A 24647-nucleotide genomic window follows, 5' to 3' on the forward strand; every position below is an offset into this window, starting at 1 on the left:
AAAAATGGGGAAACTACTAAAGACAAACAATTTCCAATAAACAGGGCAAAATTCTTGGAACCATTGACACCTCACGTTATGATGTCCATTTTCTCAGATCTTGTGTAAAACAGGTCGATTGTGTAATAGTATCTCGTGAGCCGATGTTGTCGTTTTAATTTGTTACAAACTGAAATGGCTTCATTTTATATCACAGGACAGTTTCTACTTTCTATCATACGTTACATTTTAATCACCTTCCTTCACAAAGTTGTAGTGGAAAAATAAGCAGGTCCACATCTTACATAAATTATGTACAACTACCCACACCTTCTACATTCCAGGCCCACAATTTATTTTCTTTTTGCTAGCTTATAGCTGCTGTAATAAAGCGATTAAAAAAGTTGTTATGAATTCCATTTAGGGAGCCGGTTTGTTTGTCACCAGCGTGTGATCTGATAGTGCCGCGGACATCACTAGTCAGCCGGCCCCTAGGATCTAGTTGCAAAAAATTACTAACAGTTATGCTAGACAGGAGGGGCCCACCTCAGGGCGCTGCACAGGGGCCTTCTCCAAACAAGCTACGCCATTGGTGGGACACACCAGTGGACGCACTCACACATTCTTACAAAAGGACCCTTAGACCATTCAGCAAAATGTTATGAACTAGCGCTAACCCTGATCAACACTGTATTCAAATTTACTTCTGATTTTTTTTCTCTAAACCATGTCGGGGAAAAAAAGAAAATGTCGTACTCTTTTTATTTGGACTGGATGGAACAGAGAAAAGTAGGAGTAAAATACTTGTATTCCGCTTCATTGTCTGACTGCTATGGATGGGCAGATCGATACCACGGTAATCGATACTTTGATACTCAAACTGTACTCATTTGGTATTGAGTACCATTCAAAATATCGGTTACTACTTTTTTTGTAAGATACGGTAGCAAGGTTCTTGCAAAGGTATAGAATGTTTTAAAACACTTTCCGCGCTCACTTACTGAAATGAGAAGACACTCTGTGACGCAATAGCACCATAAACCCACACGCCCCTTGCACACGCGCAGACCGAGAGCATAGCGTTGTGTGCTGCATCTTCTACACCCTCCCATAGCCCTGGTCTAGAGAAAGCAGGTTAGAAAATGACATGACATGTTCATTCTATTAATATATTATTTCGCAATAAATTTGTTATGGTGACCTTTAAACTGTATTGTGATATTAGTTAATTTAAATACAGACTAGCTCATTAATATTAGCAATTCTAAACACTATCACCATTTGAAAACAAATTCCTAAGCTTTTTAAAAAATATTCGGTATCTGAAATCTGACACATAAAATACTTGTATTGGTATTGATTTCAAAAACAGTGGTGCCGCCCATTCCTACTTTCGTTGCTCGTAGACTCTCACTGTTTGCATGGCTGTCCTTTGATGGCTTCTGTCTCATCCCAAGCCATTCTGATTTATGTGTGTGGTGCAATCGACTGCTTGTACCCAGCACTATTTCGTTGCACTCGCGTCGGATCTCCATTAGATAAACATTTGAAGCCAATTCATCATTCATGTGTTTCACGGTAAAATGTAAGTTTGTGATATCTGCGCATTTATGCATTCTGCCAAATCCATTCATCCATCCATCCATTATCCAACCCGCTATATCCTAACTACAGGGTCACTGGGGTCTGCTGGAGCCAATCCCAGCCAACACTGGGCACAAGGCAGGAAACAAAACCTGGGCCAGCCCACCGCAGGGCACACACACAGCCATACCCACACACCCACCTGACATGAATGTCTTTAGACTGTGGGAGGAAACCGAAATACACGGCGAGGACATGCAAACTCCACGCAGGGAGGACCCGGGAAGTCTCCTAACTGCGAGGCAGCAGTGCTACCTTCTGCGCCACCGTGCCGACCTTCTGCCAAATCAACATCATGTAAAAATGTTAATTTGGTATTACGTTACAGCATGTCCCCGATTGCATCTCAGTATAATGTTCAGGAAACTAACGTCAGAACATTTTAAGGTACAGTACTCTTTTGAGTCCTGCGGGCTCGAGTTGTTTTGATTTATGGAACTTCACAAAAGTAGTAAGGCGCTTGCGCAGTCGCGCAGAGTAACATCGATGTCATCGTTGCACGACTGTCAGTACTGACTCCTGCCATCGATCGATTTACCGGCCTTCGAACGCAGTGCGTAGTGGGAAGATGGAGAAATCTGTGGGTTCTTTGCAGGAGCAAGCTTTAAAGAGAAAAGAGCGTCTGCGAGCCCTTCGAAGCAAACAAATCCATGTAAGTTGTGTTGAACGTGGAAGTGTGCCTGTGGCCGTCGTGTCCGTTTGGGGGACGTACTGGTATAAACCGCCGTGTATGGAAGTACATCACGTTTCATTCATGCACATTGTATTACATAATCCTGAGACAAAATATGCAATAAAGTAATACGTTGTTCATATTGTAGACTAAGTAGGTAATCATATAAAATACCAACTCTCTGCTTGACATTTTCCTTATTCGAAAAACTTCTTAGAGAGAATGTTTTAAATGGCACTTTTAACTTTTATTAGACTTTCAGTCTTGTGTTTTTCAAAGCAGTATGTTTTGTATCCGTTTCGTCACCTGAGAGGGTATTAAACGGTAAACGATCCAACAAATCGTGTTAATTAAAAGCAAAACCACAACGTTACTTGCATGGCATTAACGTAGTAAACACCACCATGGTTATAACTCAGTGGGGAAGAGGTTACATTTAGAATTCTATACAGAGGACCTAAGACGGGTGGGCAAACTTTTTGGTGGTGGGCAAAAATGTCAATGATGAGTCGTAGAGTGCACCGTATGAAGTCAGGTGTACCCACAAGCCTAGGCAATCTGACGATGTGTTAATGATAGGTAGGTAGATACATAATACTTACTTTGTCCCCAAGGGGAAATGAGTAAATATTAACTTTAAAAATAGGTGCTCCCAGAAGTGGTTTAATTGTAAACTATTTTATTAAGAGCTATTAAAATCAATTCCCAAACACCAATTTTAAAGCAGAGTGATTTAATGGTCACATTATTCTACTCATGGACATGAAAGCTCTTGCTTCTTCTGCACAAACTTATAATATTAGCCAAAACTGTAGAAGTTGTCACAGTTATATAATTGCAACGATTTGTCTACCTATGCTGGTTTAGGCTCCAGCACCCCACGCGACCCAGTTCAGAAGTAAGCGGAATGGAAAATGATGATGATTTGTCTACCAATCCCAAGGTCTCTCCGGTGGAAATTGAAGTGAGGACAGTAGGGCAGTGCGATATGACCAAAATCTTATATCCCGATATTTCATTTCATATCACGATATAGTACATTTTCTTTGTATTCAGTGAATAGTTTATATAATCACCACTCCTTTTTTTCATTTAAATTAAAAAAATCAAAAATGAGAAGTACTCAACTTGTAATTATTTCTGTTCTTTTATTTAGAACATTCGAGCAAATGTTTGACTTAGAATGTAAACATAAAATGTTAATGTATCAAATATAAAACACTTTTCAAAAACAAATTACTAAAGGCCCAATATAAAATACTGCTATATAAAATGCCTGACATAAACAAAATGTGAACTGTAGCATCAATAACTCTCACAACATATTTTAAATATAAAAGGATCAAAGCACTAACAACTAAACTATATAAGGCCAATAAACCCTTTAAACAAAATAAATACAAGTCTAACATTAACTGTCAAAACCAAATGTAAACATTGTACTTCAAACTGTAGCAGCAATAAGGCTTACGACAAAAATATATTAAATATATAATATTAAATATATATTTTTAAGCTACATTCTAGTAAAATGTTAATTTGCATATCGTAGTGTGGCAAATCTCCGTTAATGAGTTACAGCTGATCGCCCTGTGCGTGGTACTGGAAGGCGCTAACGTGTTGATGCCGTCCAGCCCCAAGCACGGGGCGATCCGCGGTAACTCGTTAACGGAGATTTGCCGTGTTAATGCAGTTGTGGCGTAAACATAATTTTAACAAGATTAACGCTGACAGCTGCAGGGAAAATTATGCCTTAAGCAAATTGTTTTGGTAGCAATTAATCTTCCAAGCTTTTAACATGCTCGTTTAAATAGTACCTTTACAACTGTAATATCCTACGTGGCCTGCCTCTCAGTTGTAAACTCTCTGCATGCTCGCTCACGTGCTTTTTGCAGAGGTGGTAGAAGAGGTTTGTCGTGTTGGAGTCTGTGGTAGCGATCGGTTTGCAGCATAATTTGCACAGTACCGTTTTCTGGTCTGTGTCAGACTCTTCAAATCCAAACCATCTCCATACTACAGAGGTAGCCCCTCGTTTAGGAACAAGGTCCTTCTGTGTGGAGCTACCTGGTGTTGCCTCGTCTTCATCAGCCATGCTAGTGTGTCTGCATCCACGTGGTGGCCATCAAAACAATGAAAAAAATATTGCCGTAAACAGTTTATTTTGCGACACCACGAAACAAACGATAGCGTAATGTGCAGCGATAGACGTTTTCATATTGTCATCCGATATATATCGTTATATCGAACAGCCCTAGAGGACAGGAAGAAAGTGGAGAGCACAGGGTGCTGTTGAAACAGTGGGGTACTGACAGTAGGTATGGTGGCCAAAGAATGGGCTTGCCTAGACAGTTTACTAACAACTCATTACAACAAAGAAAGAGGCAAGGAGAGGTGCCAACTGCTCAATTAGGAGTGTAAGCTCTGGAGCTGAGAGGTTCTGAATGCCATTAAGGCTGTGTGTATGTGTCAGCAGGTTGCCTGGACAGAGTGGGACTGGGTAGAGAACTGTAACATCTGGTGTGACTTGTGACAAGCTGAGCCTGAGCGTTTGAAGTTCCTGATACAGGCAATGTATGATGTCCTTCCAAGCCCAGCAAACTCAGCTTGTCATCTGTACCAAGGATGAGGGTTGCTGGAGCATTTTATCATTTGTTACTATAAGGCCCAGGGTAATGGGTGCTGTAATTGGCATAACGACCAGGTGCCCTCAACAGTAATTGACAACCATTTGTAGAGCCATAACCTAGAGCAAGCAAACCCTTCCGAGGATTACAACCATGTCCATTGGTAAAGCAGGTGAGAAGCCATGTATTCACAAACAAAAGCAGTCAAGTTTTCTGGGAACAACTAGGCACTGATGATTGAGTTGGGGAAAAAGGATTACATTTCCTGAGATCATCTCCTTGACCATACTTAGGTCAGACATAGTTCTGCTGATGTGTTGCCCAGGCAAGTGGTCATGCTTAAGCTCACAATTTACATGGGAAGCCAGGAAGGAAGAGGCGAACAAAAAGAAGAGAGCCAAGTATGTCTTGGTTGAGGAGTGCTGCAGCAAGGGATGACGGGCGCAGTGTATGCCCATAGAGGTAGGATGCTGAAGGTTTGCTGGGCAGCCTCTCTGACAGAGAAGAAGGCTTCACAATGGATGTGGATACTGCAGAGTGAGCCTGTGATGATGTGGGTTCTGCTCCATGCTCCCATCCGCTGTTCGGGAGCCCTTGAACCCAACACTGTCGATAATGTCACCGAGTTGAGTAAGACAGTGAGGCAACAACAAAGCAAGGGGATGATGTACAAGAGTGCATTGTGCTTTTATTTAAAACAGTCAACAAAAAAACAAAGTGTTCAATTAAACAATGCAGTGCTTCAAAAGAGTCTTCATTAAATAAATAATCCATAAAAGAAAATGTGGAGGTTAAAACCAATAAATAGAAAAAACACAATCCTCAAAAACAATGAGGTTCAAATGACACTGGAAGCAGTCCTCCAAACACAATAAGCCTGATGCCTCTTTTTAAACTAGCGTTTCACCTGATTCTACTGGTTGGGCTTTACAGCAGGTGAGACGCTCTCTCAGCAGCTGTCCTTTCTCTCACACACACAGACAGGTCTGGAGTCCTCCTGATCCTGGCTTCGGTCTGGCACTCATCCCAGGCCTGAGACTTGGAACCTTGGCATCCAGGACGCCCACACCAAGGACTTCACCTCCAAGACTCCCGCTTGCCAAGAGGGGACTGGGCAGTCTAATGGTCTGGAATCCCTACAGATTTTATTTTTTTCTCCAGCCGTCTGGAGTTTTTTTTGTTTTTTTCTGTCCACCCTGGCCAATGGACCTTACTCTTATTCTATGTTAATTAATGTTGACTTATTTTATTTTCTTACTGTGTCTTTTATTTTTCTAGTCTTCATTATGTAACGCACTTTGAGCTACTTTTTGTATGAAAATGTGCTATATAAATAAATGTTGTTGTTGCCGTCGCGGCCTTATGTGGACAGTCACTTCCATTCGTCACTCCCGCTACATGATCGCTCAGCTGGAGCGACTTCTACTTTGACTCCCGGGTGTTGGCCTAACACCCAGGCTTCCACACAGCTGCCTGCGCTTGTTCGCTCACCCACTCGCACCGGCTCTCTCTCTCGCGTCCTGCTTTCTCCAGACACCTCCGTCTTTCTTTCTTTTCTTTGTTCTTCTTGTACTCCCCTTTGTAACCAACTTGTGCTTCTTTATATTGGGGGGGGTAGGTATTGGGGGCATAGCAGCTGCAGCACATTAGCAATCCAAGGAACAATCACCGATGTGGGCAGTCCCTCACCTGTGCACTAGGTGAGAAACGCCCACACCGTATTTGAAACTGGGAGTAACTGTAGATGTGAGTGGTGTTTTGAGGCAATGGAACTGGACATTCTCTGATCTAAAGGGATAAAAGCTGACACACAAACGCTGGTGAATCTGCCTTCTTCGTATCTCACCATCACTTGATTTTTTTTTATTCAGTTTTATTGAGTGTTCCTGCTCATGCTGAATTAGTATGCACCTTATGGTCTATGATGTCAAAAAAAAAACAGACATAGGTATATAAGATATTTGGAATTATTCATTTTATGACCTCCATTGCAACAGGTACACATATCATAAATGTAGGAAGGACGGTCCTTGCATGTGTGAACTGTTAACATTTGAATTTGATGATTGCATTTAGTGCTGAACTGACCTCTCTGTACTGTTATTTCCTCTGCATGTCCTGGAGTACAAAAGAAACAGCCCTATACAGCAATGTGGAGACTGACAAGATCGGGATAAAAAAAAAAAAACCATGCAGTCACCGATTACAACCACAAGATATTATGCGAAGGAATATGAATAATGTTGCATCCGTGCCACAATGTTTTCCGAAATGTACTGTACAGGTCATAAAATGAATAATTCCAAATATCATATATACCTATGCCTCTGCTTTTTTTTTTTGTGGACGTCATAGACCATAAGGTGCATACTAATTCAGCGTGAGCAGGAACACTCAATGAAACTGAATTAAAAAAATCAAGTGACGGTGAAATACGAAGAAGGCAGATTCACCAGCGTTTTGTGTGTCAGCTTTTATCCCTCCTAATCAGAGAGTGTCCAGTTCCATTGCCTCAAAACTCCACTCACATATACATTTACTCTTAAGTTTCAAATAAAAACTAACAGCGTCAGATCCCCAGGGCAGTATTATGTATTGTGATTGTGACTGAGAGAATAAAAGTGAAAAAAAAATTCAACTTATGTACACCGTCTGTTACAGACACAAACCAAATGTATGTGTGTACTGTATATTATTATCAATAAGAGCAGCTCACTACTGAAAACGGCAAATATAGGAGACAGTTGGGATTGAACAGGGTACTCTTGATTACAATTCAGCAAATCTTACCACTACGTCACAGAAGCTGTTGTATCATCCTTAAACCTTTTGTGAAAGTGTTTATTTGATCTTTGGACTTCAGGCCTCACACATTATATAGTTTATACCAACAATTTGTCATTTACTGCTAAAATATGAAAAACTTTTCTGTTTTAACAATGTGTTTACACAGATTATTGTAGAAACGGAACACATGAAATGCATGTGTTCCAAATAACAATCTATTATTTCCACTCTAAAACTCCAGCACTTCACTCCCAGATAATCAAACAAGGCATGAGTTGGGAGAACTTTGTGCATGTTCTGTGGTGGTAGGGGGATGGTATACCCAGCTGCTTGCTGCTTGTCTTTTTGGCACATTTACAGGACAAAAGATGCTGACGGAGAGGTGCGATGGGATTTAAGGTGGGCCAGATCTATGAGTTTTTTCATAGGCTCTGGTAATTCTAGTGTTAAAGAAAAAAAAAAACTCATGCTGTGATTGAGTAAGAAATTGTGTGAGTGAATTGCTTTATATTTATATTTGTGTGCATATTTATTTTTAAAACTGGTGCAGATGAATTTGGTGTGAAAATGTCTTTAATCAGCAATTTGGTAGTTCAGTACTTTGTCAGGATTTGGTGCTGGTGTAGAGCAGTGGTTCTCAACCTTCAGTCCTTCCGTCCCCCTGTGGCAGCAGTATTTTGTCTAAAGCCATTTCTTCTCTTAATTAGACTTGTACCTTAATTAAGCAAGTCACTTTTCCAATTTTCTGGAAATTACAGACTGGTTATGCTGTATTTTTAATGAATGAAGCAGGAATTGTATGTGTTTGAAGATTAAGAACTCATTCTTTTTCCTTTTAAATGTTTGAATTTTTTACTGTTCTGGTTACTTAGTCAATTATTTACTAATAAGCCCACCAGTGGATAACACTGAAGTAACTGCTTTCAAAGTTATTTTTGCTGGTGTCTTCTCTGCTCAACATTAATTGTTTGTATTCAGATACAATTAAAAAAGAAAACCACAGAAAAAGTGAATTAAAAAAAACAAAGTAAGCATCTAAAGATGCAGAAAAATACAAATGGCTTATTTTCTTGCAAGACCAAATCTTACACTACTGCACTTTTGTAAATGCTAAATAAATGAGAAACAATAGGTCATCTTATTAAACATTGGTCTGAATTAATGACTGACTATTTGAGAAAATGGTTGGAACAAAAACCAGCAGCCACAGAGGGTCCTAAGGACTGAATGTTGAGAACCACTGGTCTAATACACCGATTAAAAACTTTGCTTGATGCACACTCCCCATTTCTGTTCCACCATGTTACTTAAATACTATAATTGCACATTTAGATTTCATATCATTAATAGTTTCCAATTATTCAAAAAACTCTTTACTCAGTTTTCTTTGCAGTCTAGCTTGCATTTTCACCACAGTTTTGCTATGTGCCACAGCCACTCAAATTCTTGCATAATGCGAGTACAAAATCATGCAGTGGCACTGTAATTAGTGTTGCTGTCTCACACTATGACACAAGTTTATTTTTTAGCTGGGTGGCCTTTTGTGAGTGGAGGTGTGAATGTCACAATTGTGCTCTGCTGTGAACTAACATTCACTTCCAGGTACCTTGATTTTAGTGCTACTGGAATAGTCCTTGTCTCCCCATGGTCCTGTAATGGAAAAAAAACAGGTCAGCAAATTGATGAGTAATTTTTTGGCCTCTGTGTTATGTAATTTCCAGTTGGTCCACTGTTTGCTACTAACTACTTATGTTTTTGGTGGATAACCAAAATGTGATTGTAAGGCACATGTAAACTATAGTGGGTTCAACAGAAGTTGCAAAATAGAGAGCAGTGGAACCCTACTCCAGGTTATCTGTTTCTGTTATTCCTTAGACACTTACATTTATCTTTATCTGGAGAATAAGGATGACACTCTGTTATCTAAATTCTCTGTCATGCTCTTAAAACCATGACAGGAACAGATCTTCAGATATCCAGTGGCCTGGTATGTGACACAGAAGTGCTGCTCACTCTGTAATGTTGTTAAAACCAACCTGCATTGTTGTGGACACATTGTTTTTTTGTCATGTCTGGGTTCTCCAAATAGTATGAATCATCTGGAACTAAGGGACTAGGTGAAATTCTGTGTTTTAGTACCCAGTATTTGTTTTCCTCATGTAAATTCATGTTTTTGGATTGACAGAAGTAGAATGTTGTTAAGGTGTCTTTTGCCATACTCCAATATTTGACAGGGTAAATTTAATTTTATTGTTTGATGCCTTATTACCCTTCACTGTTGTGCTCTGCTATTAGCAGAATACCTATCATGTCATGCTTCTTTCCATTGGTCCCTTTCATGAATGCAAGTAGGACTGCTGCTTGAAGCTTTTGGTAGTTATTAATTCATAAAACCCAATGGTGTTTCTGTTTCTGATACACTCATGAAAATGGGTCAGCTGGCAATTGGCATGTTGCATTCAAAACCACTTAAGCCATTAGTTGTGCCCACTTCGTGTGTGTAAATGGGTGCCTGCACACACGGCAATTTGGTAACTTTCCACCTTCTTGAAACAACATTGTTTGTGACCATGTATCTTGTGTGTGAAGAGCAGGTATACCTGGTAAAGTAGTCTTTTGTTGTGTCATATTTTTCTCAACATTGCATCAGGGGACATTTTTTTTTGTTTGCAGATCATATTATTTCTAGATAATTTACTCATTTATTTGTGTCAAGTAAGACTTAAAAAAAAAATATGTGATCACTTAATGCTTTATGGATTCAATATTTGTCTAATGTGTAGGACCTGCTAAGCCTGGTAACAAAAGGGTCTTTGCATTCCCTTTGTCAGAGAAAGCTATCATTGTCCTGTTCTTACAGTGGTGTCATATTCAGTTCAGGGTATCTTCTTACCTGCCAAGGGACTGGTTTGTACATTTTCACTTCTTTATCTTACCCATCTTATAAAATCCTTAAACAAACTGTATACATTTGATAAATCTTATATCTGTAGTTGTTTAATAGTTTGTCAATTAGCTGCAATTCTCTGCAGGTTATGTCCCCAATCCTGATTTGTTTCCTGATATACAAACTGATTCTGTTTTCCTCACTGTGTTTACAAAGCCAGTTGTGTCAGTACTTGAAACCCATTTTAATTTTTTTATTGCATGTTTACTGCTGAGCGCTACCTTGGTGCAGTTCATTTATAGTGACATCTAAAGTATGACTGAAGAATTTGTGTGGAAGTTGTGTGATGGTAGACATTCTAGCGCTGAGGTGTTTATTTTTACCTACTCAATTATTTAGTACATTAGCATGAAGGATATTAAATGTTGATTGAAACAGCTCAGCTTACCCACTACTAAGTATCATATGGAATTGTTTATATGGTAGTATCTGTGCACCTGTTTTTTAACTTTAGGCAAGCAGCTTTTTAGAATCTAGCATAAGATAAAATTTTTGAGCTTTATTACATAAGTAAAGTCATGATTATTAATGGGTTCTCATTAGCTATTTAGCTCTGCAGTACCCATAGTATTGCAATACCTTGTATTGACAGTTGCTGCTGCTTCTTTACCTTGACTTTATTGATGATATGACATTAGGTTACCTCTGCTTTTCAAATGTCTGACTGCAGGGTAGAAAACAGTTAATGTATTTAATTTGTTGGCCTAGTGCTTCCAGGATAGACTCCAGTTTTTCACTAACCTCCAATTAAACAAAGATGGTTCAAAAAATAAATTGAATGGATGGAAGGCATAGCAGTTTTGGAATAAAAAATTCACCCTTGAAGAACATTCAGTTAATAATAACTTCACTGTTTGAAAGTAAACAGGCATTTGTGTTTCTTTCCTTCCACTTTATTTTATCTAGTTCATTAGGGTCTCCATGGTCTGTAGTTTTTTTCTCTGTCACTGTCTGTTCATATTTCCTTTGCCTTGATGCTTTGTACGTATAATGGATAATTTTCGACTTTACGGATTTATATTCTGTAGTTACCTGGTGCTGCCAGGGACCGTGTTTTCATTTAATGAAGGAAACAATCTGTTTCTAACTTAGAAGCTTTAAATTCCTGACATATAAAGTTGGGAGGTTTCTTTAAGTTCAAGTTTTCACTCCTATGCATTAGAATTCCACTTTCCACGGTGATACTTAAAGTGAAAGCTTTTTGGAGACGTACTTGAAAGAGAAGGGTAACGATAGCAAGAGAGATAAGATGGTTTTTTTTCCAGCTATTGCATTTAACATAATAGAATGATAATGTTTATCTTTGTATGTGTATCTTTTTAATTGTGAATAAGTTACATTTGCCTACCCTTTACCTCCTGTTTAGACATAATACAATGCTAAAAAGTGCAATTTATGTCAAAGCTAAAAAGATTTTTATTCTCTTTTCCTTATCTGTGACACTTTGACCCCTTTCATATTTCTAGAACACCTGTGTCCTTTCAGCTAGTGCCATCTCTGAATGGACTGCAGTTTATAATTCCTTGTGCTTTCCTGGAATGAAAAAAATATCCACGTGTCTCTGTATATCTTGCGAGATTGTGATACCATGTGGTACAAACTAGAGCAAGCATACAAAAGGCTGAAATTCTGTTTTTATAACAATGCCAGACCTCAGAAAACCATCCTAAAGAGAAATACTCAATATTCTGATCAGCTCAAGATCAAGAGCACTGGAAAAGCAATGCTGATGATATACTGTATATTGAATTCTAAGAGTTGAGATGCTGCTAGCCACACATAGCATATCCTCTTCACCAGGTATTTAGAAACAATTTTTACTTGTACATCTCTGCCAAATAAATCTTTAATTGGTAACTGTGTGCATTTTATCTGGAGGTCTGCATAATCAGTATTACCAAATGAGCTTTTGGTTATTAACTGTTTAGGCTGAATGTTTTTCTTCACCCTTAAAGGGTATTTTTTTTTCTGGAAAATTTCACTTTTGTTTTATTACTTAGAATGGGGAAAACATACATTTAATAAATACATGAACATTCCTAATGTGATCATTTTGAACCATATAACCTATTCATTGCAACCAATTGCATTCACTGGTAATTGACACTATTTCCAATATGCATTACATTGCTGACACGGTGATTTTCTGTTTGCTGTTACTAGCCACGCAATCTGCCTTGTGCTTCTTGTTTTCATATGTGGCTCTAAAAATTATGAAACAGGAATGTTTTTTGACGAGAACAGCAGCTGGCATTTGATGTCATGCTGCAAGGAATATTAATGCCTGAAGTGTGAGGAATTTGGTTTATCTTGCAGCCTTTTCTACCATCTAGTAGTTTAAATCAAACTATACATTCCAGACAACTTTCTTGACCTTTATCCTTCTACCCCTTCATGTCTACTTTTGCGGACACCCGCCTTGAAAATGTTAATCAGCTTAGCATGGCCTAGTTAAAATATTATGTTCCTGTAAATTGGACTTCATAAAAGAGGACCACATAACTCTTGCTGATGAGGAATTGAAAGAGGAGAACTAAGCAGTTTTTTATAGTTCAAAGTCATATATTTTATTAAATTCCTAGTACTCACAATAAGTTTATAAAAAATAAAGTATCCTGTAATTCATTTAATAATTTGACTGTCCATAAAAGAAGTCTGCAGCTTTTTGAGGACGATGTGCTTTCTTCTCAAAAAGATTACAAATAAAATAGTGTGAAAGAGTTCCATTGAGCTACCACAACTAATGGTGGTTTTCAACTGAATTTTTATTATAGAATGTATTGAAGGCATATCCATATTACATTCATAAAACATTTAATTAAAAGTCTGAACTGTTCAGTATAAGTTTACTTTTTGCGTTTTTTATATACAGTATATTTTAGGATAATATGCATGAAGAAGCATTTGTTTTGCATGGCTATTTAAAATACTTTTATAATCTGTTTTGGGCATTGTATTAGTACTTAACTGTTGTTTCCTGCTATGTTTGTTGGTAGATGGACTAAAAGGGGAGGCTAATGCTGCTGGAATCCCATAATTTGAAGTAATTTTTGGGTTCTTGTCTTGCTAATATTTACCAGAACAGTAACAGATGATCATATTCCTCTGGTACTCCTCAGCTAAGTCTGTAATGTACAAATGCTTAATGTCGAATTGTGGTTTTCAAAGTAGTCATAAACACGCATAAGTTACTCTGTCTGTTCTTATTATTTGAAAATAAATTGTATTTATGGTTTTTGGTACAACTTTACTTATTGCAGTTTTTTAATCATTGAGTTCCTCCTTTGTCCATACGGTAAAAGAAATTATTAAACTTAAATTCATCTCCTGCAAATAAGTATCCAGTCTTCAAGTGGTTCAGTTTGATAAGAAACTAATAATGAGTGGAGATGAAGTGAGGTTACTGTCTTTGAGGTTATCTGTTATCTAGCAGATTATGCATTGACATTTCAGTGCAATTAGATAAAACACCAGGTTCAGATTTTTGTCACTTGTAATACATGTAAGATGTCACATCATTTTATTTCTCTCATATAAATACATACAGTAAATATACTTACTACCACTTTTTTTTGGTTGTATGTTGCCCTTGCACCTAATAACATGAAAGGCCTATGCCAAAGCAGTTCATTCATTTTTGACCACAGAATTACCACCACAGTTCCCACAATAATAGCCACTGATGGATCTGGATAAGCCAAAAATCTTGAATTTTGTTATTCTTGTGTGTTTACTTTTTTATATGGAAAATCTTTAATTCAAAGTTGCCATCTTTGTAATTGACGGTTTGTTTATTAATATTTTTTCCCCAAAGAACAAAAGCCCTGATGATGAAGAGCCTGAAAGTAAACGTCCCTTAGATGATGCAGAAGAGGTGAAGCACAGGTGAGCAGCATTTTGTGGAAAAGGCTGAAGTGTGTGTGTGTGTGTTTGTGTTTTAAGTGCAATATTTAAAACGACTGGTTCTATAAGAATGTGGAAAAAGATCAACAGTAAAGCTGTGGTTCTCATTAATACGTATGTACTTCTTGGTTTCTTTGTTGGAGGAACAATATTGAATCCCCTATTTACACAGTTAAACAGATAGACTAGATGAGTTGCACATTATGTGTACTGAGAAGATCAAAGTGTTAATCACTGATAAACAGCTAAATTATATGTGTTATTGTCCTCCCAACAAATTTTATGAAAGTGAATATGAGACTGGTAAGATTCTGTTTCTTATTCTGTCAGTAACTGGTAACAACAATCTGAACCAGGTCAACTTCTTTTTAACAAAATTCTTTGGTTTGGTTAGACCCAGGGAGGTGGGGGTTTGTCTTACTTTTGTGAAACCAAACTCTTGGAGTAAACAGTCTATTCGACTTGAAAGATGTGAGCCAAAGTAGTATTTTGTTCTGCTCTGATGTGGGATAGACACAATATTTGAGTTACACTGTTCATTCCTAAATTCTATCATGCTTGTAATGTGTATTTCTTTGCTAACTGCGTATAGTTTTCCTACTGAAAGCTTATCGGATCGGTTCTTTTTTTATCATGATATGATAGCATGGCTCCTGCTGCATTGCTGACACCTGCTGGCAATGTGTTAACCAGCTACTTGCTAAAGATTTGTTGAGAAGGATATGTGAAGAGGTTATAGGATTATAATAGAATGTAGTACTGAATGTGTAGTGTTTGCTTATGTGTGCTCTGTAATGAAACTTTGAGATTAATCAAATAATTGAAAATAATTTGTCTGTATTTAAAAGATTTCTTGTTTCAATTGAAAATTTAAAGCAGAGCAGTAACAGTTTAAGCTACCACTTCATGTATTTACGTGACTTTTAATTCCAAAGAGAGTCTGCATTTGAAAAACCTAGAGCACTAACATATTCTTTAATGACTAAGTTGACTCTTAATACTAAAAGATGTACTGTTATTTATTTAAGAATCATATCAAACATGGGGATAAAAACTAGCAAACAGGTTTGGCTCGTGTTTGGATTCAGAATCGGTACTATTGCCATTAATCAAAAATTAACATAGGTAATGCCAACTTTAGTACTTCATAGTGCTTAAAAGAGTAACATAAGCAGCAGAAAGTATAGTCGCATAATAATAGACAAGATGTACACTTAGTTTTTGTTATCTTTATCCTCTTGTGGACTGTTGGTGGAAGTTACCAATGAAAGCAGCATGGAACTCCAACACACTAGTAGAGTTTTTTACTGTGTGTTGCCAAAGTTAACATGAGGATTAGTGTTAAAGATGTTTTTACAGTTGAGAATTATGAAGCTCTTTTAGCGTGGGGAAGATGTTCTATACTGTAAATACATTTATTATTTTTATTATTATATCAACTGATTACCAACTAGAAAACACTTTAGTTTGCTTCTTACACTAAATGTAATTTACAATGTATACATTAGAGAAATGTCTGCACAAATATTCAAATTAAGGATATTTTGATTGAGAAAATATACAGTGGGTACAGAAAGTATTCAGACCCCCTTCAATTTTTCACTCTTTTTTATATTGTGAATTTCCCCTTGGGATTAATAAAGTATCTATCTATCTATCTATCTATTGCAGCCATTTGCTAAAATCATTTACATTAATTTCTTTCCTCATTAATGTACACACAGCACCCCATATTGACAGACAGACAAAAAACATTTTTGAAATTGTTGCAGATTTATTAAAAAGAAAAACTGAACTATCATATGGTCCTAAGTATTCAGACCCTTTGCTGTGACACTCATATATTTAACTCCGGTGCTTTCCATTTCTTCTGATCATCCTTGAGATCACCTTCATTTGAGTCCAGCTGTGTTTGATTATACTGATTGGACTTGATTAGGAAAGCCACACACCTGTCTATATAAGACCTTACAGCTCACAATGCATGTCAGAGCAAATGAGAATCATGAGGTCAAAGGAACTGCCTGAAGAGCTCAGAGACAGAATTGTGGCAAGGCACAGATCTGGCCAAGGTTACAAAAAAAAATTCTGCTGCACTTAAGGTTCCCAAGAGCACAGTGGCCTCCATAATCCTTAAATGGAAGACGTTTGGGACGACCAGAACCCTTCCTAGAGCTGGCTGACGACTGGTTGCAATCGAGGGAAAGATGAATGCGGCCAAGTACAGGGATATCCTGGACAAAAGCCTTCTCCAGAGTGGTAAGGACCTCAGACTGGGCCGAAAGTTTACCTTCCAACAAGACAATAACCCTAAGCACACAACTAAAATAACGAAGGAGTGGCTTCACAACAACTCTGTGACTGTTCTTGAATGGCCCAGCCAGAGCCCTGACTTAAACCCAATTGACCATCTCTGGAGAGACCTAAAAATGGCTGTCCACCAACGTTTACCATCCAACCTGACAGAACTGGAGAGGATCTGCAAGGAGGAATGGCAGAGGATCCCCAAATCCAGGTGTGAAAAACTTGTTGCATCTTTCCCAAGAAGACTCATGGCTGTATTAGCTCAAAAGGGTGCTTCAACTAAATACTGAGCAAAGGGTCTGAATACTTAGGACCATGTGATATTTCAGTTTTTCTTTTTTAATAAATCTGCAACAATTTCAAAAATTCTTTTTTTGTCTGTCAATATGGGGTGCTGTGTGTACATTAATGAGGGAAAAAATTAATGTAAATGATTTTAGCAAATGGCTGCAATATAACAAAGAGTGAAAAACAGAAGGGGGTCTGAATACTTTCCGTACCCACTGTATAATGGAAGTACAATGTGCCCTCTTTTTATTCTTCATTTTCAGAAGTGTTTTCTCTTTGAAAATTGTTTACAAATATTTCTATGGTAATATGTGACTGTGAAGTAAATTTTGTGCCAGGGTATAAAGAAGAGCATAGGGGAACCCTGTTTTAACGGATTGTTCCATTTTGCAGAGAATTGAGGCTACGTAATTACACTCCTGAAGATGAGGTACTGAAAGAAAGGCAAGTCCCCAAAGCAAAACCTGTGTCAGGTAAGGCCATTTTGGTTAGGATAAAGCTTTTTCCATGTCAAAATAAAATGCTTCTTGTATATGTCAATATTCTAATTTTTTACAGTTAGGTAGTTATTTAACCTTTAACTGATCTTGTTTTTTTTTTGATTTAGCTGTTTTTTTAATCTCTTCATATTCTGTATTCAGAAAAACACAAGTATGAGATTTATGTTTTTAAGAAATTCGGAAATCTGTATATTTTTGTCATAGCTTCAGATGCCTGCATTTTTTGTCACTTTTCTAATCATACACCTATTTTCCTGAGGACTTTGATCTCTCATTTTTGCTGTAATGATGACAATCAATAATGACCAATTCAGTAAACACCGAAACAAATTGAATTGATTGCTGAAACACTTCAGCTGCTTCAGTGTCAAACCCATTAGCCTGCTTATTATTAAATAACTAGATCATTTGTGAAAGAATCATAATTACAATGATAAAAAGTCAATTGGTTGTTACTCAAGAAAATTTCTCCACAAAACATCCCTTAAAGGGAGCCGTGTTTTTTTTTATGAAAATAAAACAACATGGGGGAAACGTGGATCAATAAAGTGGTGTTTGGAGGGTGTTGGTCATAAAGTCTTTTTTTAATATTTAGGTGTTCTTCTTTTTAAACTTGCATGTGCTAGGTTCACGTCCAAATGTCTGTTAATGGTGTTTTCATTTTGCTATATATTACATTTTATTCCTGTATGTCTAGTCATTTTCCTCAGATGATGACATTTGGTAGGTTGTCAAAAGCTTACAAATGAGAAAAAACTATTTTAAGATACATGATTAATTTTTTCCCTTCGTGATTTACTACCTATATATATATATATATATATATATATATATATATATATATATATATATATATATATATATATATATATATATATATATATATATAGTGAAGGCTAGGGGATGCCAGTAAGCCCCAAAGACAGTCCAGAGTTCAAATATAGGGGGTTTTATTACAAACACTATGTATAAAGCTAACAAACAAGTTGCCTTCTTTTGCTTCTCCTCCATTCACTCTCTTTATTGTACTGCTCTCCTCCAGTTGACTGTTGCCTGCCTTCCTCCCAGCTCTGACTTACCTGAAGAAGGCAGTGCTGTCTCTTTTATTGGGGACCTCGGAGTGCTTCTGTGACATGCCATGGCCAGTTGAAAACACTCCTGGGTTATGAGAAAGCCTCCCCCGGCAGCGCTGACTGTCATCCACTAGGGATCCCTACAGGGTTACTCCTCTAGATTCTGGACACTGTCACCTGTTAAAGTGGGGGATGAACTGCTCCCTGCCAAGCTCTTCTGCCAGTTCTTGTATGCTTCGAGCATCCCACTCAGGACAGGGATCGTATGGTGTCACATCTGGGTAATGCCCCCATTAGTTGGCTAACTATCCAGTCATCCATTTTCAAATGTGTTTTCAAATGTGGCTAATTTAATTCTTAAAGGCCAACAGTTCAGGTTGAAAGGAAGAAACTAATACTGCTATAGGAAGCCATTTCACAGTGCATATTTAGACGCAAAGCCTGATTAGATTTGATGGTTAATCTAACATGCAGGTTTTAGGCATAAATATTAGGAAAACCAAGGTACTTAAAAATCGGGAGTGGTCTCTTCTAGACTTTCTTTTATACTTAGATATGGGGATGGATATTTGAGGAGTGAACCGCAAGACAATAGTTATATTTTTATATTATGTACATTAAAGAACCATCAACAACAAATCAAATTCATAATATATTGAACAGCTATTTATTGTGTTTATATATATAAAGTAAAGATGAATAAATCCGACTCTGCAGCTGCATGAGTAAAAAGTAAAGTACCACTTCTGGTTAATGGAAATACCCCCAAAAAGTTGATAGAAATCTATGTATTGTACCTTATACTGTATGCAAAATTTGGCTGACCTAACTGAAAGCATGCTCAAGTTATCGAGACGAATCATATAGGTCTAAAGCATTGCGATTCATCAAAATCTCGAAATGGAATTTTTGGAGGATTCCGATACTTTCCCTATACTTTATATACGAGAAAGTAAAAATGAACATACAGTACTTACTGGGAGATTTTAAGGGTAATACTGAATATGCAAGTCTATGCTTGATGCTGGAAGTTATTTTTATTTTTTAATGAAAAATAAGAAGTACTGTTGATTACAGTAATAAATTATATTACATTTACTTATTTGGCTGATGCCTTTATCCAAAGTGACATATGACATTTATTTACAATTGTTTAAATTTTGTTTGGTTTTCCATTTGGAGCACAGGCAGGTCAAGTGACATGCTCATGGTCACACAGTGTCAGTAGCTGGAGTTCAAAGCCTTAACCACTACACCACACCTTCTGATGTACTTGTTTCACATTTCTAATAATCTTTGCTCAATGAGTGACGGATTTGATCTTGGTGTTCTACAGAATGTGTGCATTGGCTGATGATATCATTATAGCATCCTAACTTTAATACATGTTAAATAATTACAAGACTGCATTTCCTATCAATTGTTTAGAATGAAACTGGCATGACAAAAATGTTAAATTTATTGTCAAATACAAATTTAGTTTAATTAAATCAATCATAGTACTGCCTGTTTTTTATATTACAGTTGAAGAGAAGGTGAAAGATCAGTTGGAAGCGGCCAAACCTGCACCAGTGATTGAGGAAGTGGTAGGTTCATTGCATTGCAGAGAGTCCAGTCTTAGCTGACTGATGTAAAACACTTAGCAATCTGTATTGATTTTTTTGTTGGGATGTGAGGTGTTCTATAATTTATTAATTTTGAATCTGATGATACATTCAGTTCCACTGTTATTGTACAGACCTTCTTCATTCTTATTTGTAAATATATTCTTATAGGTTCTTCTATATTTCCTTTTCAAACCTAATCATTTTATGTGTTCCTGCCACTTTAAATTAAAAATTTGTTTTCAGAAAGTGAATAAATGTGTATTAGCTGTGGGTGCAGAATTAAAAAAAATATGTATATTGCAAAAAGCCATAGACTAAACATATTATTTAATAAATTGATGAGGGCTGCTCAAAAATGTTTTTCAACATTCTACACTTAAGTCAAAATGAACAGAAAATATCTTCATCTTATTTTGTGTTTAAATTATTCCACTTGCTGCTGAAGTGCCAAAGGTGAGTCCAATTCCTAACACATGCACAGTTGGCTTTCAAGCTAGAGGTGATATGTGAGTCAGAGAACAGAGTGTCACAGAATTTCTTTGGGGGGGGGGGCATAAAATCAATAATATGCAAAGGCAGTTAATGTAATTGGAGACATTATAAAAGCACTGTTTGCTGTTGGGCTTCATAAATTGAGGGTTCTGAGAATGGCTAAGCAGAGCTCACCAATGTCGCCAACCATAGGAATTATTGGCATTGCCTCTTCAAGCCAAAGATGTCGTCTGAGAAGACTGGTGGATTACACATGAAAAGCCTGCAAATGAGTTCATGGTAGTTAAGGAAACTTATACCTTTAAATGATCAAAATTGTTTGCATGTTGGGTTCAAAAAAGCCTAACCATAAATCACAAAATTGTACAGAAAGAAATGTGTATAAATTTGCTCTTCCATAACATAGCTTTTGTCAAAAATGAATATGACACTGGAGTAAATTTGAGTGTCATTTGAACCAATGTCTGCGCTGCTCATCACTTATGTCAGTCTTTGGATACAATTAAGGAAGCAGACTCCACTTGAAAAGGAAATGATGAAAGAGTTGAGCATTTAAAGTGATGGAAAAATACACATTCCTAAATTTCTTCTAACTATAAACTTCACACTAGAGAATTTTTATAAATGCAAAACAATAGAAGAAAAAAACTCCAGCTAATTAAACAATAGCATACATTTAATGCAGAATGGTCCATTGATTTGTGAAATTGGTTGAAATGAAAATCTAAAGCCACAGTGGTACCTCATGAGTGAACTATAGAGTCCTTTCTGACCCTGCAAGACTAATTCAATAGTGAAAAGAATTTTAAACTCAACCCTTTCTGATATACTGTATAATATTAATAAAAATATATTTATAAGAGACTGAGGAATATAATTTCTAGAAGAGTATAAGCTTCTGCTTGTTAAGTGTTGTAATTTGGTTTTGCATTTTTGCTTCTCTTTAGGATTTGGTTAACCTTGCACCTCGAAAGCCAGACTGGTAAGACTAGTTCTAAAATATTTTTTGTCTTAATATTTGTCATATGAAGAAGCTTCTAAACAACCAGAAGTAGTTCTCATTCTGTTATTGTTTTAGTTGTTAGCTATCTTAAAGACAGTTTCAGATTTGGGACCACATTTGATCTTAGTAATATCATAGTAATTTTACATGTTGATGATGATTTTGTTAGCTTTGCATGACATGAATTAATACGAACATGATCAAATTATAACAATCTATACAGGATGACTATTGATCATTAATTATTTTCACCTTCAGTTATATAAATTTGAATTCCTCTTTTTAAGGAATGCGTCATATTTCAATATAATTAATAGATACTCATTGTTTACATTTGTTTGTTTTCTTGATGTTTTATACTTCTGTTTTACTGCTCTTATTTCAGTAGTGTTATACTTGCAGGTCAAAGGACAGCCTCACAGTCAAATACATAGAGAGTGCATTATTCTGAACCATCAGCCTTAGCTTGCCAAGCATAAAATAACGCTGCCTGGTAAACGTCACTCTGTTTAATATTCTTTTAACTTTGCAGTATGTTGCGCTATAAATAAGAAGAAAAGATGGAAAACATAAAGAATAATATCACTTTGACTTTAAATGTCGATTTAACTCCATGAAACAAATGGAAATCAAGTCACAGAAAAGCAGGGTATAATCAGAATAAGAGTCACTGGTGCAGTAGAACTGTAAGCAAACCACTTGTCAGTGGCTCAGTTCCTGGCTCTCCAGGTGTGTCCAAGTGTCTTTTGGTTCAGGTAGAAGATTTGAAGGTTGTATGGCTTAGTGAATTCTAACAGAACAGCATTAAATTTCCAGTGTTTAGCCCACCATTGAAATTAATAGGTGGACTAAAGGCTTTATGTTATTCAGGTTCTAAGTGGATAAAATTGATTTATTAAATATGTGAACTTGTGAAGGAGGCACACTGCAACCATGTCATCTATGATATTTGTTTATTTACTTTTGTATGGTACTTCTATTGATATTCTGAATTTTTTTTTTACATTGATTGGCTAGCCCATTACATGACTTGGAATCAGTTTTAAAACTTAGTAACAATCTTGTAATTAGTCATGTTATGTGAATCAGTTAAAGTGACTGCTTCAGTGACTGAGGAGTGGCAAGATTTTAATTGCAGAATAATTGCAGTCCTTATATGTGACATGATTTCTATATAAAATGTGTTGAGAGTTGTTTTGAGATTTAAATCTATTGCTTCCTTTAGGCAAGAACGTGATCCCCCAAAACAAATGCATTCCTACAATCCTCACCCCTTTTCATAATTTAACATATAATGTTAAGTAAACCACAATATTCAGATGTTCTACTTATTACAAGTTAGAACGTTAGTTATTCTGGTTGCCTATTTTTTAGGGGAATTTCTGATTCAATTAAAATTTGTATGTATACCTTTCTTGTGAATGTGCATATATTTTAATTCAATTAAAAATTACATATTTTTGTGATTTTTTTGTTTTTTGTTTTGCAACAATGTCTTTACTATTTTTAAACATATTTATAATACATTATTTAAATAATATAATCACAGTCCTTTACTAAAACAATTATAAAAAGCAGATGAGTAATGTAATTGGGCAGCGTGATGGCACAGTGGGTAGCACTATTCACATATTTAGTGTGTCTGATTCAAATCCAATGCCTGGTTGTTGTCAGTGTAGAGACCACACTCCTATTATCTGTTTGTGTTTTCACTTGCTATTTTCCAAAAGTTGTATAGATTGTTAACTGAAAAAATTTGAGCATGTAAACATGAGCCTTGTGATGAGCTGACATCCTCTTGAAGCTGATATAGTGCTGCTGGCATAGCACTTCTAAATGCTGTATCTCAAATTAAATTACATTTGACAGTAAATAAACACAGGAAAAGACACAGCCATAATGATATCTCCTACCAAGGCTCCAGGCCCAACCACTGCTAAACACTACAAATGCAACTTGTTCTAAACTGGGTGCCGAAATCTTCACAACTGTGAATGCCACATATTTAGTTCTGACCTGCCCTGGTCTCTTGTGGTACAGGTTGGGTTATGGAATGGATGATGTTTGTGTGTCTGTTGCTGTTCTGAAAAATGGTTCATTATATTTTGATCACCAAGATTTTCTCTTATTCTTTATTAGGGACTTGAAAAGAGATGTTGCCAAGAAACTAGAGAGGCTTGAGAAGAGAACACAAAGGGCAATAGCAGAACTTATCCGTAAGTAACAGCTGTCAGTCTTTTAAATACAGTAGGTGGCTTTTTGATCTTTCATAGTTTGCCTCCTTTATAGAGAATGCTTTTGGAAAGTGGTGAAGATAGACAATCATTTTAAAAACCACCATTTGATAATTTTACTGTTTGTTTTCTGTAGGAGAAAGATTAAAAGGCAGTGAAAGTGACTTGGCATCAGCAGTTGGTGCAGTGAAAGGCAATGATGGCAATGGAAGTGATTCAGAATGAAGATGGCAACAGCCTGAATGGTATTCAGGATGGAGAAAATTAGGCTATGGCAATGATGATAGCGCTGGGACCCTTAAAGCAACAGTTGCTGCTGCTGTTGTAGCTAGCTACGAAACATCTGCTAGGGGCTTTGATGTGGGAGGACTTTTAATATGACTCCTATCACATATGAAGCAAATTTCTTTTCTGAAAGGTGACATTTAAAATGTAATATTTTACTACTTTAAGTTGTACTCAAAATTTTTCTCATATAACTTTTATATAACTTTTATAATAAAGTTCTAAAATTCTGTTTGGGTTTTGTTTCATTTTTAATATGTTTTATAAAAAAATTTAAACTACAATCATCAGTTTTCTGCAGTGT

At 36.6% G+C, this 24647-nt stretch overlaps 1 protein-coding gene across 1 annotated transcript; it reads left to right on the forward strand.

Annotated features, from left to right (window-relative positions):
* The first annotated feature begins 2149 nt into the window (after window positions 1-2149).
* ccdc12 (coiled-coil domain containing 12) lies at window positions 2150-24575 on the forward strand. The gene is made up of 7 exons (XM_039737143.1): window positions 2150-2275; window positions 14469-14539; window positions 17543-17622; window positions 20247-20308; window positions 21769-21803; window positions 23964-24040; window positions 24195-24575. The coding sequence occupies exons 1-7, from the start codon at window positions 2192-2194 to the stop codon at window positions 24281-24283; spliced, it is 498 nt and encodes a 165-aa protein (XP_039593077.1). The 5' UTR covers window positions 2150-2191; the 3' UTR covers window positions 24284-24575.
* Window positions 24576-24647: the final 72 nt, after the last annotated feature.

The sequence above is a fragment of the Polypterus senegalus genome, chromosome 15 (genome assembly GCF_016835505.1).
Source record: "Polypterus senegalus isolate Bchr_013 chromosome 15, ASM1683550v1, whole genome shotgun sequence".
In the NCBI taxonomy this organism is placed as follows: Eukaryota; Metazoa; Chordata; class Cladistia; order Polypteriformes; family Polypteridae; genus Polypterus; species Polypterus senegalus.